Source organism: Athene noctua, chromosome Z (assembly GCF_965140245.1).
Source record: "Athene noctua chromosome Z, bAthNoc1.hap1.1, whole genome shotgun sequence".
NCBI classification, from domain to species: Eukaryota; Metazoa; Chordata; class Aves; order Strigiformes; family Strigidae; genus Athene; species Athene noctua.
This window is the reverse complement of record NC_134077.1, coordinates 74579802-74596898: the sequence shown is the minus strand read 5'-3', so window position 1 is coordinate 74596898 and position 17097 is coordinate 74579802. Positions and strand designations below refer to the sequence as shown.

Sequence of the window (17097 nt, the reverse complement as noted above, 5' to 3'; positions counted from 1 at the left end):
TGAACTACAAAGCCAAGTTTTATTTTTAGCATAGAAAGCTTCAGGAGAAGCTGATGACCCAAACCAGCTTTTTTCCATTCTAGACAACCTGGCTTTCAGAACAAAAGCACATAAGAAAGTTTCAAGAACAGCCTATCAACCCTTCTTGAACTGGAAACGTTTAGAAACCATTACAGCAATACACCAATACAATGAGGAAAAAGGAGCATAGCAAATGCCTAACTTCACTAAACCCACTTTTACTATACTTGTGTTTCTATTTAGTTTTCAAAGAACAGTTATACAGAGAACACACACACTCCTATGGCAAATCTATGGGGTAAAAAACTTGTAATACATCCTCAATTACAATCTAACAAGAGAAAACAGAACTTCAACTTCACATTCCACACCCACAGAGGTTTTGTTTTCACTGTTATATTGGGTTTTGTTCGGTGTTTTTGGCGGGGGGTGGTGGGGTTTTTTTTCTTTTTGGTTGAGTTTTGGTGGGGGTGCTGTTTGGTTTGGTTTTTTTTTTTTTTTTTTTACCACATACCTCAGAGTAGGCAAATACTTATGGATGTGAATGTAGGGGAGAGAGGGTTTGAATTTGGAAAAGTTGCTGAGACCTTACTGGTGAAACAAACCATATTCCCTGCAAATCCTAAAGACATAAACTTCTTCAGAGGACTGACCCATGATGTTTTGTTTTGAAACGTCATGACCTGGATCCAGTGTGGAACACTAAATGCAGGCAATAATGATTAACAATAGTGCAAAAAAATGCTTAGGGCACCTTTAAGAGTGAACTGATCAAGAATGATCTGAGGCTGGATGCAGCCATAGCATGCTTGTGACTCTGTGGGCCTTTACTTGACCCTGGGAAGGAAACCCTACTCTCAGGAATAAAAGTTTCCATGAAACATCTGCTGAAAAATTACTCTCTGATAGTTTGACTTGGTATCAAATGACCCACATTCCGATGAGATTTAAGAATTGTCATTTTCTCTGGATGAAATCCAGGAGATTAAAAAAAATTTCTCATTTCTGTAATACACTGAATATTGATATACTAGAAGGAACCATCAGAAAAAAAAATCCCACCAGTGTTCCCTCCTATGTCAGATCTTTTAATAATAAATAAATAATGTGAAAGGTGAGAAGAGAGATTAAGAAAATAAACTTTGCACACATTTTACAAATTATTATAATCTGGGGTTTGCTCTGGTTTTTAAGCAAATGCCAAGTTCAATATTTACTTTGCTGGAGTCTGCACACAAAACAACATCTCCCATATGACAGACTTCACTTGCACATCAGACCACGATTAGTGTAACTTGGATGACCACATCAAGGAGGACAAGACTGTCCATAAAGAGTAGCACAATCCAGTATTTTCAAAACATAATCACTATAGCTCAATACAGATAAAGCAGAAGATTCTTTCCAGCTAAATATTGCAACACCGAATTGCAAACAGCTTTGTAGGCTGACAACAATGCTCAGATAAAACAAATTCTACTGCACACGAAGGATAATTAGATTTTATGTGTAAACAGTAAACAACTAGACAAAATTCATGTGTTGGGGCAGGTAGAGAGTGAGGAAAGAACAAAAAGACTACACTGACATTCATGACTGATGCAAGTGGAACCATTATTAAGTTTAAATGCAGGATTTTTACCATGCAAAAGCAAAGGAACAAATACTATTTTGAACAATGACTTAAATTCAAAGCAAATTCACAAAAGAAGCAGTCACGAATGTTTACAGCTCTGACACTATGAATCAAATGAATGTTTCCCAGTTGGATTTGTACCATCCCCTGCGAGGCCCTTGCAAAGATACCTCTATCATCTGACTGATCATTACTTTTCCCATGCTACAATGACTGAGCACCAGCATACTGAATTGACAGTATGATGGCAATTCTCAGTAACAGCATTTCTCACTCTCTACATGTCCCTCTACCATTGGTTCTAAGACTTAGCACATTATTTCTCACTATTTCACTGGCAAATTTCTATGTATCAGATAACTTTTTGCCACCTAAGTGTCACTCAAGATTAAAAGTATGTGGGGAAGAGGAAGCATGTAGCAAAGCCTAACAGCACTATAATCTAGACAAAACAAATTTAAGAAAAATGAGTAGTTAGCTTTTCTCTATCCAATTCCCGTAACTGAGGTTACATATTGTTTTAAACTTTCCCATCTTACTGCCTACATAGGTTTCCACAACATAAAGGAACTTGTAAAGCTTTTTAGGATACAAAGACAGAAATCAGCTCCCTGTCATGGGTTCCTGGGTCTACACAATGCATTCCCTTAAAGGGAATTTTAGTCAGCAAGGTCTGTAATGCACATGATTCTCATTTTACAGCCATGTCTCATTTGAGTTTTACATATGGCTCCTTAAGGCTTTTGTAGTGCTTACTACTTCTCTAGTAAGTTCTCATCTCCTTCTCCCCTTTTTTTCCCATTCCTGGCTTCCTTTCCCAAATGGATAATATATTTTGTTTTCACCTCAATTTAGCTTCTTAATACCTTAGTTGCAGCCTATTATAATCTTTGAAGTTGATTCATCTTTCACAAACTTTAAAAGCAACCTTTTAAGCATAAAGTCTTGTGGGAGAAAAAGTTACAGGGCATTTGAAAGCAAGTACTTTATTAATTATCAAAATAAATAAATTTGAATTATTACCATCAACTGAAGTTCTACCTTCTGATTTTTCTACTTTGAAATGTCATGCTTCTGACACAATGACTCTACTCTCTGGACACAGTAAACACGCAAATCCTTAAGATGCAGCAATGAATAGAAGCCAAACAGACCTTTCACTAGGCAGAGAAGCTTCAGCATTTTCCCAGTAACATGCAATTTAAAAAAATTGGTGGTGTACAGAGTTCTTCTTTAGTATGACACATGGTACGGTTTTCTGAGTGCACCAATATGAACCAGTCACCCCACTCCATTACTGTGAGGCTTCCAGGTAATGACATACATGTAAGAACATCTAGTAATATTTGAAGAATGCAAATAAATATGCTTCAAAGACAGATAATCCACAGCTGCCCATAGCAGGGACTTTTCAAAGGAAATGTAACTTTGCCTTTGAGCAGCTATAAAAGCTTCAGTGATGACTAACACTATTCATATAAGCATTACGATATTAACAAGCCACCACTGTACTACACCATGTTCATTAGTGATACAGTTGTGCTATTATCTCAAGAAAGAGACAAGGCAAAGTGTGCTTACTCACCCTTACAAGGCTGGGAGCAATACATGAGCATGGTATCTTGACATGCTTGAGGCACTTTTCATGAGACATGAAGTTGCAAACTGTGGAAATAAAATAAGAACCATGAACAAGTCTTTACAAAAAAGGGACTTTTTGAAAAACAAAAAAAAAAATATTATGTAGTCAAATACAATTAGGAACACATCTTTTTAATCACATTTGCTCTCACCTAGGTTTGAGAACATACACGACTGTCAGAATTCTTGCAGTGTGTGAATTCCAGCTCGTTTTGTTACTAAGATAGTGGCAATGGAAAAGGAAGGAGAGTTTATCCCAATGCATTACAGGCCTGCAGCAAGTCATGCCCTCCCACGCTCTCTGTCCATAAGCACCAAAATTACCTCTTATATTTCAAAAGAGATTTTAAACAGTCTAAAGTCCAAACTAGCTCTCTGATGTAGCCACAGCAGATGGACATGTTTGAAATTTAATTATTCTACAAGCTAGTGCATGTGACAGGAGAAAATTCAGTATTATATTGTTACACACTGAGCATAACAGATGAAAAAGATTAAAGATCACCAGTTGCATGCAGCTTTGACAGACAAGAGCAACTAATTATTTCTTTTACTGTGGAAGCAACAAGTTTAGAATTTCACACAAGTTTCACAAAGCATGCTTTCAAGCAAGACGGCATTTGAAAAAATAATTTCTCATAGAGGTGATATTTTCCACAGCTTACCATGGATTTACATGACATTAAGCTAAGCAAAGAAAACAAGGGATTCTTTATTTCATTCATACCACCTCACATTATTTAGGAACTAGTAAGTCATGCAGCTATGGCTTTAGAGTCCTCCTCTCAGAATTACTCTCTACCAGTTCAAGTGTGAAGCTTTACACAGAAGGTTTTTGCACATACCCTCCTTTGAAGAAGCATGCTGCACCACTTCCTAAAGTTCACCAGTAACTGAAAAAACTCCCATGTGCTTCAAGTTTCCCATCTGCAGCCCACTGTCATTACTGACTGTATGTGCTAGTGTCATCAAAAGCAAACAATTTTCCTCTCCTACCCTTTCTCTAGCTCACAGATTTCTGATTTCACAACACTGCTCGGGTCCACTTCTCTACATAGTCTACTGCCAGTCCATGCAACATAACCTTTCCTTTTGCTGGCACAAAAAGAAGGATGACCCTTTTCACATAGGTACTCATCTTAACATAAGCAGTAGCCAAACATTTGTTTTTCATTTGTCTGCAAGTCAGAAAGAGAAGCAGCAAGTCCCTACTGCGTAAGAACACCTTACTCATCACCCATGGTTGAACACAGAGTGATTACTGCACTGATGAAAGAATGTGGAGAGAGGGCAGATCCAAACCTTCTGCTGGGTGCTATGAAGTGTTATGTGCATCTTTAAAGTTGATAGCGTTCCTGACTAAGTGGGACAGATAAGGGGTGGGAACAAGTCAATGAAGGGATGATAAAGCAGATTCTCACAACTGAAAATGCAGATGCCCAGCACATTTGGAGGTGGTTACTATAGTGGAAGGAGCACACAGCCCATCAGCACAGAGGAGACCAAAGAGAAAAAAGTAATTATCAGGGCAGATTAAATATGTATGTCCTGCTCTAGAAAACAGGTACAACCACACAGAGAACTGGTGAAATCTTATAAATTTTATGTATGTTACCACAACATGGATGTAGATGGAAGTAACTCTCTCCTCAGGTCTCTGCACCATTTCTACTGAAACTTTTAGGAGGGTCAACTGATTGCTACGAGAGCAGATCTGCAGAGGCTGCAGGCGAAAAGCTACCAGCTATTCTGAAATTTACCACATATGCCCTGCCACAGTGGGAAGACATTTGCCCCAGACATGCAGCCTCTTCACTGTCTCACAGGTGGTGCTCGAAGCTCAGCTGAACCCGGCTAGGTGAGGGGGACTGACCTCTGTGGTCAGAAGCATGGTGACAAAGGTTCCCACAGAGTCAACTCAAAAAAGGTGACAATATGAAGCTTCAAATATAAATAGGCAGCTGCCGAGGACTTTGTAAAGGGGTGAGAGCTTGTCAAGGAGAAAGCATCAGTGACTAATGCAATTCAGTGAAATGGCACTGTTTTTCCTGTTTCTCTCATTCAGAAGCAGGCAGACTACAAAAGAAAGAAAAGAGTAAGGTGCTGCAGATTGCTCTCAAAAATTTTATGATCTGCAAGAAGCAGCAGGCAACTGAGGTCTGCAAGACTGGTATCTCCAAGTGGTTACTAGCTTTATTTTAAGTGCACACACAATAACCCAATACACAAGTTAACCGAGACCTACACAAACAACTCAGAGAACTCAGAAAATGTGTCTCCAAACCAGATGATAGAAGTAAGGCTCCTTCCACGCGCAAGTACCTTGAGCAATGTTCTCCATTTATTCAGACAACTCAAGTCACTACACAATACCACTCAATTTTCTCTTTTCAGTGACAAGCATAAAGACAGTACCTCATGCTTCAGCTGAGGAAACATCTCACAGCACAGAAAAATATACGAAAGAAGAATTCAAGCCAGCAACTTCATACAAGCAGTAAAATCAAAAGGTGAATGAAGGTTTCAGACATGGAGTAAAATAGGAAGGTGCATAAAGGTTTTTTCTGACTGAGTGCATACAGAAAAAGATAACATGCAAAATAATGAATTTCCTAAAATTTCAAGGGAAACTTTGAAGTATTTGCAAAGAATCAAATTAAGGAATGTCAGGAGACAAATAGCAGGAGATCAGCAGTGTCCAAAACAGAGATAGTAACATTCTCCATGAAAGATTTTCACATATTTTTCAGGAGGTACTCACACACCCCTCTCCTCTGCTTGTCAGATGCCTCAAATTCAGCAGGGAGAATGCGTTCTGGCTATGTGTCTTTTTCCTGTCCCACAAAATTCCTCAGGGGGTGAGCTAACTCTTACAAGTCACCATTTTGTTTTTGTTTTCCACATTCCCTAAAGAAAGGAAAAACAAAATGGCAGCAAGCCAAACTGAAGCATGAACAACATTTTGGAGGGGAGAAGGGAGAGGGAGTGGGAATCCTAAATTTGTATCAGTAGTTCCAGAGGGGCAACACAAGTCTGAAGTTCTGACAGCCAGGAGGGGTTTGGTGTTTTTTTAAGGGGTGAGAAGCCAGAAGACGTTGTATGAAGGTTCAGGAGATGAAATGGAAAATTTTGAGGAAAAAGCATTTAAAGGCAAAGGATAAGGACAGGCGCTTTATTTATAAGAAGGCAATTTTTTTCATACATAGGAACTCCGTGATGTGCTATGAGCAGACACATCTATGGATTGCCTAAGTCAAAGCAAAGCAATTTCAACTGCATCTTTCTGATACTGTATACAAAACTGATGGTTTTAGACAGGCTTGAGAGGCTGGAGCACTCAGTACATCCTTCAGCTAAGCGTTTTAAGCACTACCAAAAGTACCTAACAGCATGGATGAAGGAAGAGACAAACACTTCAGGTATATTTGAAGAAAACAGTGCCTGCAACTTTCAAACTGAACTTTGAACACAAGGCATCTATATCCATGCTTGAGCTGCATGAAGCTATACAACACTGAGGGAAGATGAATGGACACAATTTCAAGAGACCTTGAGAGAATCCACAAGATCATTTACTTGCAGGTTTGGGGGACTTCATGTGGTCTCTCTGGGCACCTAACTGTACAGTCAGGCTACAGCAGCAACTACATTTGACAACTTTCCCTTGCTGCCCTCCTCTACTCAATAATCAGTGACTTCATTCATATGAAAAATCAGATACTCCCGATGCACAGCAAGAAGCCAGGTGGCCATCAGGCACCACAGGACTGCTCCCTGTCCACGTCAAGCACGAGACATGTCTTTACAGCAGTTCTGCTCATAAACCTTCCCAGGGGCACTTTCCTTATCACATTTTGCCTGACTTGGTGATTTAATAAAGGAAAAGGCAAGGCGTGTGTATGACAACACCCAGAGAACATACAGCCAGTAGCTCTCCAAACATACACTTAAAAGGTAACAGAAGACATCTCTCCCCTGCCCTCCCTAGGAAGGCAGGAGATAAAAGCTGTGTATTACTACAACTCATGAGCTGTATAGCACTTGCTAGCAAAGCAAGGGGTATTCACACCCTCCAATACGCCACACTTCTTTCCCTATAACCATTTTTCTCTCTGCCCACAAGGCAGACTTCAAAGCAGAACCCAAAAGTAGAAGGAAGAGAAAGGTGGACTATACCCTGTACAGACTCTAGCAATGTATCAGTGTCCCATGCAAACAATGGCTGGGTGAGAATTGCTTATGAAATATCAAATTTAACAAAAAAAATCTTCTTCCACTTTAAAAAAGACAACACAGTCCTTAGCAAAATCCTAAAAGGTGTTGAAAATTACTTTTGTTTCCTTTTTTGAGAAGAAACCATGATTCAGTTTTACTCTTTTTCAGTAAACATGAATTTATTTGTATTTTAACATGTTAGTCTTTACTTTCTATTTTAACTTTAACAACTGTATTTATAAATCTAATTTTACATTTGCAAACACTTTTAAAAGTAGAGCTACCAAATTGCTCTCCAAGGAGAACCAAGGATGTCAACACAAAGACCGAAGTGGATTTGATCCTCTCCTGGAAGTATAACCTGTTTAAAAGACTCACTGTGCTCCCATTCATATGGGTGTTCTTAATCCAAGAGAACTTCTCTTATTTCAGTGAGCACTAATTTTGAGCATAACAAAAGGACCTGCAATGTAAATGGTGGTTCCTCCTCCAACTCTCTGTTGTCTGGATTTGTTGTCCTGCCAGTTGACCCCTGCCCCTCAGCCTCTGGTTTTTACATCTCAGTTAACTTGCACAAGTACCACAAGCAGCAGTAACACACCCTCCTTCTTCCAACAATTCCGTCCTGTTGTCTTCACTGCAGGGTGGGTGCCACAACCCATGGGCTTTGCAGGACATGGTCTGATACTAACACAGGAGCCCTTCTCGTTGCCACACTGAGGTCACACTGAGGACTCTCAAAAAGAGAGAGCTCCTGCACCCAAAGACAGAGGCAAGTTCCTGCGGCCAAGCAGAGCACTGGCACATGGCATACCCAAAGCAAACTTCAGTAACACCCAAGAAACACCACCATGTTTCAGCCAACTGCCTGTCACACAGCCAGCACTGGGAAGATTTCATACCCTGACGTGGAGTGACAACACCACAATTCCTCAATATTGTCTGGATGACTTGGCAAATAATAATCTGATTTTGTTCGGTGTTATCAGTGAGTGCCGTAACTCACTCACTCCCATTTTGCTCACCTGTACAAATTTTAACTCCCAGCAACTGTCTGCCAAAGTTTCTTCTAATCTTTTAACAAAGGTTACAGATTATTGAATGACATAGTTGACTAAAGGGCTTATTCTTGTTTTTAGACCAAACCATTAGCTCAACCAGTAATGGCCTAGTGACTCAGAATTGTTTTCCCCGCTAGGAGTGCACAATAAATTTTTCATTTCTGGAAAAATTTAAGTGCAATGCATTAAAGAACATACTCAGCTCATTAATATGAATATAAATAAAACTAAATGAAAAGCAGTAATTCCCAGGGGAATCTTGTTAAATGTAAGACTTGGAAGGAGTCCCTATCTAGGAAAGCTTACTGGACTGATGGCCTGATATATGTAGGAGTATTACATAAATGAAAACTCTCTACAATCCTCTACAAAAAACCCTATAAATTTACATGGACTACATGAAAGAATTACAAAGTGGATTAAAAAAAAAAAAAAAAAGAAAATGCCTTCTTGACAATCTAATGCTGCATGAAACTCCTATGGACTCACCATCAGCTCAGCCACTGCACAGACAGTCCATGCGCATGAATTTATATCATGGCACAGAGGTGGCTTTTGTGCCACTCCTCCCCATTCCTTTCCTAATAATGTCTAGCATTCATTCTGTCTTTTTGACAATTACACACTGGGCACATATTTCCCTAGATGCACCATTACAACCCTAACTTCATTTGTTGCCTGATCTGTAAAAGCTGACTCAAGGCTCATTTTTCCTCACTTCATGCACATTTAAGAGCATTTTTCCTCATTTCATGCACATCACTTTACATTCATTGACCCCAGGCAATAAAATGGTAGATTAAAAGATTCTTATGCAATCCTCAGCTGTTAATGACTTGAGTAGCATAAGCCCTACTAAGACATTGCTGCCATGAACCCACCTGTGCCCTTGTTCAAGTTCATTACTTCCCTTCTAACGCTTTTGTCTTCCACCCAAACTCAGGCCTGCAGTTAGTGTAGTTTTATTTTAGCATTTCACACATTGTGAATGCCAGCTTTCCGTTTCGGAGGGCACCTTCCATGAGCAGCATCCTTGGTTATACCCGTCTTCCACTAAGGTGCTCAGAAAAACAAGACTACAGAAGGGGATGTAAACACTTGTTCAGTCCAGGCACTTACCCCAGGGTTACCCTGAAACACAGCAGGGCCCTCTGCCTTCTGTGGATCACCAAACCAAACTGCTCTGGTCCAGGATCTGGAAAGGCTTCCAAAATGCCCATTTTGTTTCCCAGCACTCAGAGATGTCTTAGCTTCCACCTCGGTTCTGCCAGGGCTTGGAGTCACAAAACAATAGCACTGGTTTATAAAGAGGCTGGTTACAAGCACTTGAGGAAGGAAGACACGTACAAAGAGCTGAACATGGAGGAATTAGCGTGTTCAAATTCGTTTCATAGAAGTACACCCATGCACACAACAGCAAGGATGCCCAGTGCGGGAGGCATAGTTACTGCAGCATACTTATGACAGGAGGAAGAACAACTGCCTGTAGATGGACAGAGCAAAACAAACAAGAAACCTAGCAAAGCCAGGGAGTAAAAAAAGCTTCAAAGCTGTTACGCAAGACAGCAGTAACAGTCTCTACTTTCCAAACAATGAATCAGTGAGACCTAAAAGGGCACATCAGGACCAAGACAAATGAGGCCAAGTTTTATTTTGGTCAAAGTAGGTTATTTCCCCCTCTCCTACTGTTCTTCCATAGCATGTGCCTGACATGACAGAGGCCAAAATAAAGGCTTAATCTTATGGTGGCTCTGCCTTTTAGGGTCTTTTTCAGTCACTTCTGAAGTAGTCCTTTATCCTGCAAGCAATCAAGCTAGTTTGTTCAGCAGGACCATCTTTGCATTCAGTGAAGAGATCCATATGACAATTAGAAGACAACAGCTTTGAGGAAACGCCCACAGGCTAAGTAGTCATAAATTGGAGAATTTTTTTTTTTTTTTTCCAAATCTCAATGGTTTAAAATGATTATATAAAACACACTGTTATAAGACTGCTTATGCATACAGGACCATTCAAGCTGATGGTGGAGATGCTATTTTCATGAGTAACCTAAAATCAACACTCTCTTTTCACTAGAAGTTCACGGGACTTAACTTTTATATTTTTTACACAGCTTTGAGCTCCTTTTCCATTGCAGTAGCTTGCCAACACAGACACATTTAGCTTTTTTGTTTAGGACTGTGACCACAGGCTAGCCTGAATACTGTGACTATTCACTGAAAGGAATGCTGGCTGCAGTACATGGACCTTGCCAGCTTATTTCCCAATTCAGCAGAAACATGCAAAGACCTGTATGCAATATCGGTGTGCTCTCTCAGACAAAAACACAACCTAGTTTAAGTTTAGAAGCCTGTTGTGTAATGCATGCTAAATGTCACCAGGAAAGCTGTTACTAGAAGCTTTTGTCTTCCCAGAGCATTCACACAACAGCAAAACAGGAATGGAAAAAATTCTGAAACCTTTTAGAAGTCAGGCATTACGAACATACTCCTCACTGCAGTGAGAAACTTTGGGCCTCTGCTTGTCTTACAGTTCAGTGAGACCACACTGTGGATCTTCTGATTCAGCCCAGGATACCAATTGACTTTCTGGGCTGCGAGTGCGCATTGCCAGCTCATATCCAATTCTTCATCCACAATACCTCCAAGCCCTTCTCAGCAGGACTGCTCTCTCTCATCCCCCAGCCTGTATTGATAACAGGGAAAATCTTTCAGATTTTTCCTCTGAAAATCCAGAATAAATCAGAAACCTGCTAAGGTTTTCTAAATGTTCACTGAGCATCCTTATAGATCACTTGTACTTGCCATGTCCTTTCTCTCTTCAGGACTCTCCAGTCTTGCCAACTAACCAGCCATACCTGGCTCTGTTTTAAATGGAGATACCAGCATCCACCCTTTCTGATGAAAATGGAGTTTCCCCCTGCACAACGTGGATTGTGCTGTACTCTTCTTATTTCCAGAACTGTCCGCATGAGAGCAAGCTCTATTATAGATACAGATACCCAAAAGAAATGTTTTTCCAACGTCTGAGTTCTGTAATTTCAGGGCAGCACATCTGAATTCCTATTCATTTGTATTTCAGATATGCTGTTAGGAAATAACATAGCAACAACTCAAGTGAAAATGAGACAAGCTACTGAATAATGAAACAGTCAAATGAGTTCAGTGATATACTTGATCTGTCAAACATACAAGCACTAATTTGGTCACAGTTGGTTTGCTTGAATGGTGGTAGCCTTACAAAACCCCTTGGCTACCCTAAGGACCTCTCATTCTCTCATCAGTAAGAATATAAATATTCTGAAGTCTGACAACAAACTCTACCTTGCTTCTCCATCTTTCCTGGTACAGTAAGCCCAGTACTGACAAATGAACAGAACTTTACCCGTCAGAAAAGCACCATCCCCATCCTCTCATCCCCTGACTTCACCTGGAGCAGGTCTCTTAAGTCCTGCTATGCACATGAAGCTAAAGCACCTACAGCTGGAGAGAAAACAAAGGCACCTACCCTGTGTGCTCAGTTCCATCAGGGCTTCACAGTCCAAGTAGCAAATAACAACTGCACAAGCAGGCTACACCACACAGTAGCAAAACCAGCGTCTCCATTTGGTCAAGCAGCTTTTCTAGGTCATAACTATAGCCAACAGAAAACCTAGACACCCTACCAGCTGCACTTACACAAAGAAGAGGGGTCCACCGTCTCCACTTAACATGCTGCAGTCCACTTTCCTTCCATGACGTACAGTATGGCCAGTGATGATATGGCCTGGCTGAATACAGGCTTCAATGAAGTGAATTGGCTGAATGATTGCATCCACAGGGCAGTGGTCAACAGCACAACATCTGGATGGAGATCAGCGATGAGTGGTCTCCCTTGGGGGTCAGTACTGGGACCAGTACTGTTTATAATATCTTAGTCAATGACATAGACAGTGGGATCAACCCTCAGCAAGTTTACAGACCCAAGCTGAGTGGGGCAGTTGATATGCCTGAGGGACGGGATACCATTCAGAGGGACGGGACGGGATGCCATTCAGAGGGAACTGGACAAGCTCAGGAAGTGGGCCCATCTGAATTCAAGAGGTTCAACAGGGCCAAGTGCAAGGTCCTGCACATGGGTAAGGACACCCCCTGGTATCAATATAGGCTGGGGGATGAAGGGGTTGAGAGCAACCCTGAGAGAAGGGCTTAGAGGTATCGGTGGCTGAAAAATTGGACACGAGCCGGCAATGTGCACTCACAGCCCAGAAAGTTAACCATTATCCTGTGCTGAATCAAAAGAAGCACGGCCAGCAAGTCAAGGGTGGTGATTCTGTCCCTCTACTCTACTCTGGTGAGATCCCATCTGAGTACTGCGTCCAGCTCTTGGGTCCTCAGCACAGCAAAGACATGGACCTGTTGGAGCGGGTCCAGAGGCCACAAAAATGATCAGAGGGATGGAACACCCTTTCTATGAAGAAAGGGTGAGGGAGCTGGGGTTATTCAGCCTGGAGAAGAGAAGGCTCTGTGGAGACCTTACTGCGGCCTTTCAAAGGGGACTTATAAGGAAGATGGGGACAAACTTTTTAGTAGGACCTATTGCCACAGGACAGGGATAATAGTTTTAAACTAAAGGAGGACAGATTCAGACTAGATGCAAGGAAGACATTTTTCACAATGAGGGTGGTGAAACACTGGAAGAGGTTGCCCACAGAGGTGGTAGTTACACTAAAGGTCAGGCTGGATGGGGCTCTGAGCAACCTGATCTAGCTGAAGATGTCCCTCAATGCAGGGGGGGTGTGGGGGTGTGTGAGGAAAAGGAGCTGAAATAGATAACTTTTAAAGGTCCCTTCCAACCCCAACCATTCTATGATTCTATTCTATTAAATTCTGTGAGAAAGCCAAGTTCTACCTTTACTTTAGACTTTACTTTCTTTCCTCTTGAAAGACAGCTGGCTCAGACTTCCCACCTGTGAAATGAAGGTGGGCACAGAATTTCAAAGGTGTGTGATTTTAGCACAGAAGAGATCCCTGACATTAAGAGCTTTTTCTTCTTCAGAGAGGTGGAAGATAGCTAGTGCCAAACTTGCATTCAGATTCAGAAAGCACTAACACCTTCTCTTTTCTGAAGGATTAGGCCAAAGACAAGACAGTGACCTGGGACAAGGCACTGGTTCACTGATGAAAAATCAGAAATCTCCAAGAGGGAGACAAGGGGACAACATCAGGAGTGAACTCAGCAACTCATCTCCAGACAGTTCCCCAAAAAAGATCCTTCAGTGGAAGAGGCATCACACTCACAACTTGGGAGTTGCACAGGGAGCCTGACAGGACAGAGTTTTTTGCCCTCTGTCAGCTAAATTTGTCTTTCCACTGCATGGTTCCAGCATGGTAACACACTACTGGGAAGTCACACCCACCATGCAACAGCCAGAGACCATTGGGACAGCTGTGACTCTCCTTCCAGAAAATCAAAAGCTTCCCATCTTAGGGGGCTAACAGTGGTACTCAGTGATGCTGAAAATGGATCCTGAAAATGTCTCTGAACCACAGAAATCTGTCTATCTGAGGGCAAACCATTAAGCATTCCAGTAGCTTTTTTGAAGAGGCTAAAGGACGAAGGTTGCCCATACAAACCAGCCGCCAAACCATGTAACACATGGCAAAAAGCCATGTCTTCCAGACTGCAGCCTTTACACAGCTAGAAAGGGTCAAGACAGCTCGAAGTCTGAAAGAAAAACCTCTCACCGCTCTCACCACACCTGTAGTGAAAAGCTATAGCTCCTAACACCCTTGAAGGGAAACCAAACTCAAAATTTCAGGAAGATGCCATAGGGGTAAAGAAGAAAACCAAGTACCAGATACCACTATAGACAAGCCTCTTGAAGACCACTTAAATATTGGTCTTTTTTGTCTGACTGTCTTAAACTGGAGCCTCGTTTGTCTTCTGCTGCAGATTGCCCATGCAATCAACTAAACCATAGACAAAAACTAGTGGCTAGAATATAGAGGTGCCAGCTTTGCAGCACATCTAAGCAAAACAGGACAGCAGGTGCAGAGAAGAGTAACGAGGAAAACTCTGCTGGACCACAGAACCACCTACTGTAGGACGGGCACACCAGTGTCATGAATGCTAATGTCATGGTACTTAACACCCTGCAGCTGCTGTCTGCAACAGCCTCTTCTCCAATTCACTGCTTTCAGAGTGACACTTCACAAAGAGAAACTTTGTCAATTGTTTTATCAGTACTCTCCAGCTGACTCACAGCTACTGGTCAAAACACAGAGCTATAGCTTACAGTATTCGGAACCGAATAACACAACAAAAAACAAAAGGCAGCCTGATCCAGCCTTCAATTTTAAGGAAAAGTTACTAAAACAATTTGTCATTTAATGCAAGCATCCTTATAGCTAAAACTTTGTAACGCTTAGGCAACCTACATAAACCTTGGAGGTTTCCAGCCCTCACATAAATGGCCTCCTGCATCACTATCACTGGTTGCCTAGTACAGTGCATATAACTTCACATCGCAGTGTTAATGTCGTACTTCAACAGTTTCTGAAAACCCACGTGGACAACACAGATGTCTCCTACAAAAATCACTCCTGTTAACACTTCTGCAATTTTAGACATATTCAAGCCAAAATGCCTCCCCACTTATAAAAGGGAAGTAACAGTAGCACACCTTCAGCTTTGAAAAAGAATTTGAGTTACACTTAAATAAACAGAACAGATCACAGCAGAGTTTAACGCATGGTATAACTTCATAAGCCATGATGGCATTTTGGCAGAAAACTGTGATGTTAACACAGTTACCTGAAATCCCTCACAATACTCAAAGATTTAGAGACATTCTCAACACTACACCATTCAGAGCAGCCGTAATGTAGTCCCGCACCTATGGGGTGTATCACCAAGTGCGCACAATGTACACTGCACAGGCACCCTGTACACACAGAGCCTCAATGAGTCTGCTCAGTGCTCTTGGGAGGAGTGGGGGTGGGAGGGTGGTGGTGTGGGGATGTGGAACACGCAAGAATTCCCTCCAGAACACATTAAAGCCTTTGAGTGGATCAAAGGAAGAGAGACAGGCAGCATTTTACATAAAACCACTGTCTTTCACTCGCTGATACAACCAGTAAGCAGGAGGGCTAAAATCCCTAGGAGGTGCACTCGCTTCCACCTTGCCTCTGAAAACTGAACATAGAACAGAAAAATTAAAAATCCTGAGGGTACTAAAAGCCATTGCTAATATTATCTACAGTATTACCTAATTATCTCCACAGCAGAGTTACAATTTTAAAAGAAACAGATTACGATTAAAATTTAGGCCAAATTATGACTATATGTAACCCCAAGATAAGTGTTCTTCCTCTTTTAACTTGGGTAGTCTCAGCATTATGTATGGCATCTCAACACTTCCTATCACAACAAAACAAAACAAGTGAAAGGAAAAAAAACGCCACCAACCCCCGGGTTGCCATGGCAACCTGTACCTCTCATTCCTACAAGGCTTCATTTCCAAGTTGCACCACAGACACAAGTGTTCAAAACTATAGGACTTGAGTGAAAAATAGAGCCTGAAAGAAGGGGGGCGGGGGGGCAAGCAAAGAAACAGGGTCCTGTGCCAGCAGGGTGAGTACATTCAGTATTTTTTAAAACGTGGTTGCTACGAGGATATTGACATGGTCAGGAAACTAAAGGCAAATGATTCATAGAGTGGTGAATCAGAGGAAAATAAAACACTCATATGGCACTATTTCCAGAAAGACCAGCAAACTGAAGGTACTAACTAGTCTATGTGCTACTTTAAAAAAAAAAATCACCATTCTTTATTATGAATTTCAAGCATTTTAGAAAGATTCCTGTTAAGAAAGAGTATTTCAATTCCACCACTGAGTGACTGATGACACTCAGGACTATACTTACCTTAGGAACTATACTTACCTTGAATTTAAAGAAGTCTCTTTCACATGAGGAGGATCATATATAATACACAGAAGCCAAGCATTTACATCTATCTGGAGAACAGAAGTCTGCAGTGTCAAGTTATATACACCACCTATGAGTGCACCAGAACTTCTGAGGTGCACAGCTCTGTTCACAAAACAACAAAACTCAAAATCTACCCCGAGAATCTATAAACTGTTCCAAAGTTTTGTTTATTTTTGTTTGTTGGTGTTCAGTGCAGGTTTTTTAATTGATCAGGCTGACAGGGCAAGTTCTTTTAACACTTGCAGCACTTGCTCTTAATTTATTATGAAACATAATCAGATATTAATTTATACATGTGAATTACCAACATACGTTGAAAGGTTCTTAAGGCTTCCCATGAGACTGTATTTAGGAAAAAAGTTACACTAAGCAAAAGTACTAATAAGTATAATATATCTCCATTACGTTTCCAGACGTGGGGAAAGGGAGGATGATTTATTTTTTAAATAATCTATTTGCTTCTCCTGAAGAAAAAGTGCTTGAACGAAAAATAAAATTGCTTCAAGAAATCTCAAGGCACTTGCCAGACACGAGCTATTCTGAAGCAAA

At 41.1% G+C, this 17097-nt stretch overlaps 1 protein-coding gene across 3 annotated transcripts in view; it reads right to left on the bottom strand.

Moving 5' to 3' along the window:
* Positions 1-17097, bottom strand: part of DGKQ (diacylglycerol kinase theta) — a 101459-nt gene that overhangs the window by 75204 nt on the left and 9158 nt on the right. For all 3 annotated transcript variants that reach the window (XR_012635499.1, XR_012635500.1, XM_074931689.1), the window contains exon 2: positions 3243-3322. Coding sequence is in view for 1 of the 3 variants with exons in the window: in XM_074931689.1 (XP_074787790.1) it covers positions 3243-3322 (80 nt within the window). In the remaining 2 variants the exon portion in view is untranslated. The remainder of the gene's footprint in view (positions 1-3242; positions 3323-17097) is intronic.